Source organism: Trachymyrmex septentrionalis, unplaced genomic scaffold (genome assembly GCF_001594115.1).
Source record: "Trachymyrmex septentrionalis isolate Tsep2-gDNA-1 unplaced genomic scaffold, Tsep1.0 scaffold62, whole genome shotgun sequence".
NCBI classification, from domain to species: domain Eukaryota; kingdom Metazoa; phylum Arthropoda; class Insecta; order Hymenoptera; family Formicidae; genus Trachymyrmex; species Trachymyrmex septentrionalis.
In genome coordinates this window covers 1,701,561-1,702,448 of record NW_017305800.1, presented here as the reverse complement: position 1 = coordinate 1,702,448, position 888 = coordinate 1,701,561, and the positions used below count along the sequence as shown (strand labels likewise).

General features: G+C 24.0%; 1 protein-coding gene across 1 annotated transcript in view; it reads right to left on the bottom strand.

Annotated features, from left to right (window-relative positions):
• Positions 1-888, bottom strand: part of LOC108752722 (uncharacterized protein PFB0765w-like) — a 13,241-nt gene that overhangs the window by 10,389 nt on the left and 1,964 nt on the right. The window contains exons 6-7 of the mRNA XM_018493755.1: positions 614-791; positions 151-360 (exon numbers count right to left, since the gene is read on the bottom strand). Coding sequence (XP_018349257.1) covers positions 151-360; positions 614-791 — 388 coding nt within the window. The remainder of the gene's footprint in view (positions 1-150; positions 361-613; positions 792-888) is intronic.

Genomic DNA, 888 nt, shown 5'->3' with positions numbered 1-888 from the left:
ATATATATATATATATAATTTAAAAAAGAACTAAAATAATTAGATTATGTATTATGATTAAATATTTAAATAAAACTTATATAATATAATTATATACAAAATATATTTGCAAAAATATAAGAACAAAAAAATATAATAAAATAAACTAACTTTTTCGAGGCGAGCCACTTTGTCCTCCAGTTGTTGAACTTTCTTACATTTTTCTTCCAGTTGTAATTGTAGATTAATTGAATCAACATTGTTTTCGTAAGTATATACCATAAGTTTAGATTCAACATCTTGTAGTTGTCGCTGTAAATTCTTGTTTTCCCTATCTTTCGCATCTAGTACACTTTCCAGAATGTCAGGTGTTAAGATAATCTGAACAGCAACATAGATTTTAAAACTCTTTCAATCTTTAATGTTGGAATACGCACAATTACATTTTATATCTTGCTTATAAAATGTAAAGCTTAGCGAACAGATAGCAACAAAAGCAATTATTATATTTATAATTTTTATGCTGCAACATGATTGCCTCTAAATTAATTCTACAGGAATCAGTACTCAAAAATTAATCCAAAAATTCATTAAAATAAATTTCTATCTGCATAATTATGAAAAACGCACTTACATTGCAATCTTGATCAAAAGCTAATGGATAACTAATAACTTGATTCGTTTGTTTAGCATGTTCCTTAAGTTTTTCACAAAAACACTGAAGTTTAGAAACATATTTTTTTATAATATCCTCTTTTATTGATAATTCTGTTGTAAGATCTGCTATTTTTCCTTCCAGTTCCAACTGAGATCTGGAAAATGTGTTTATATATATATGTTAAAAAAAGATATATAAATACGAATATAAAAACTTAATAACAAAAATAAAAAAATATACAAATATATAAG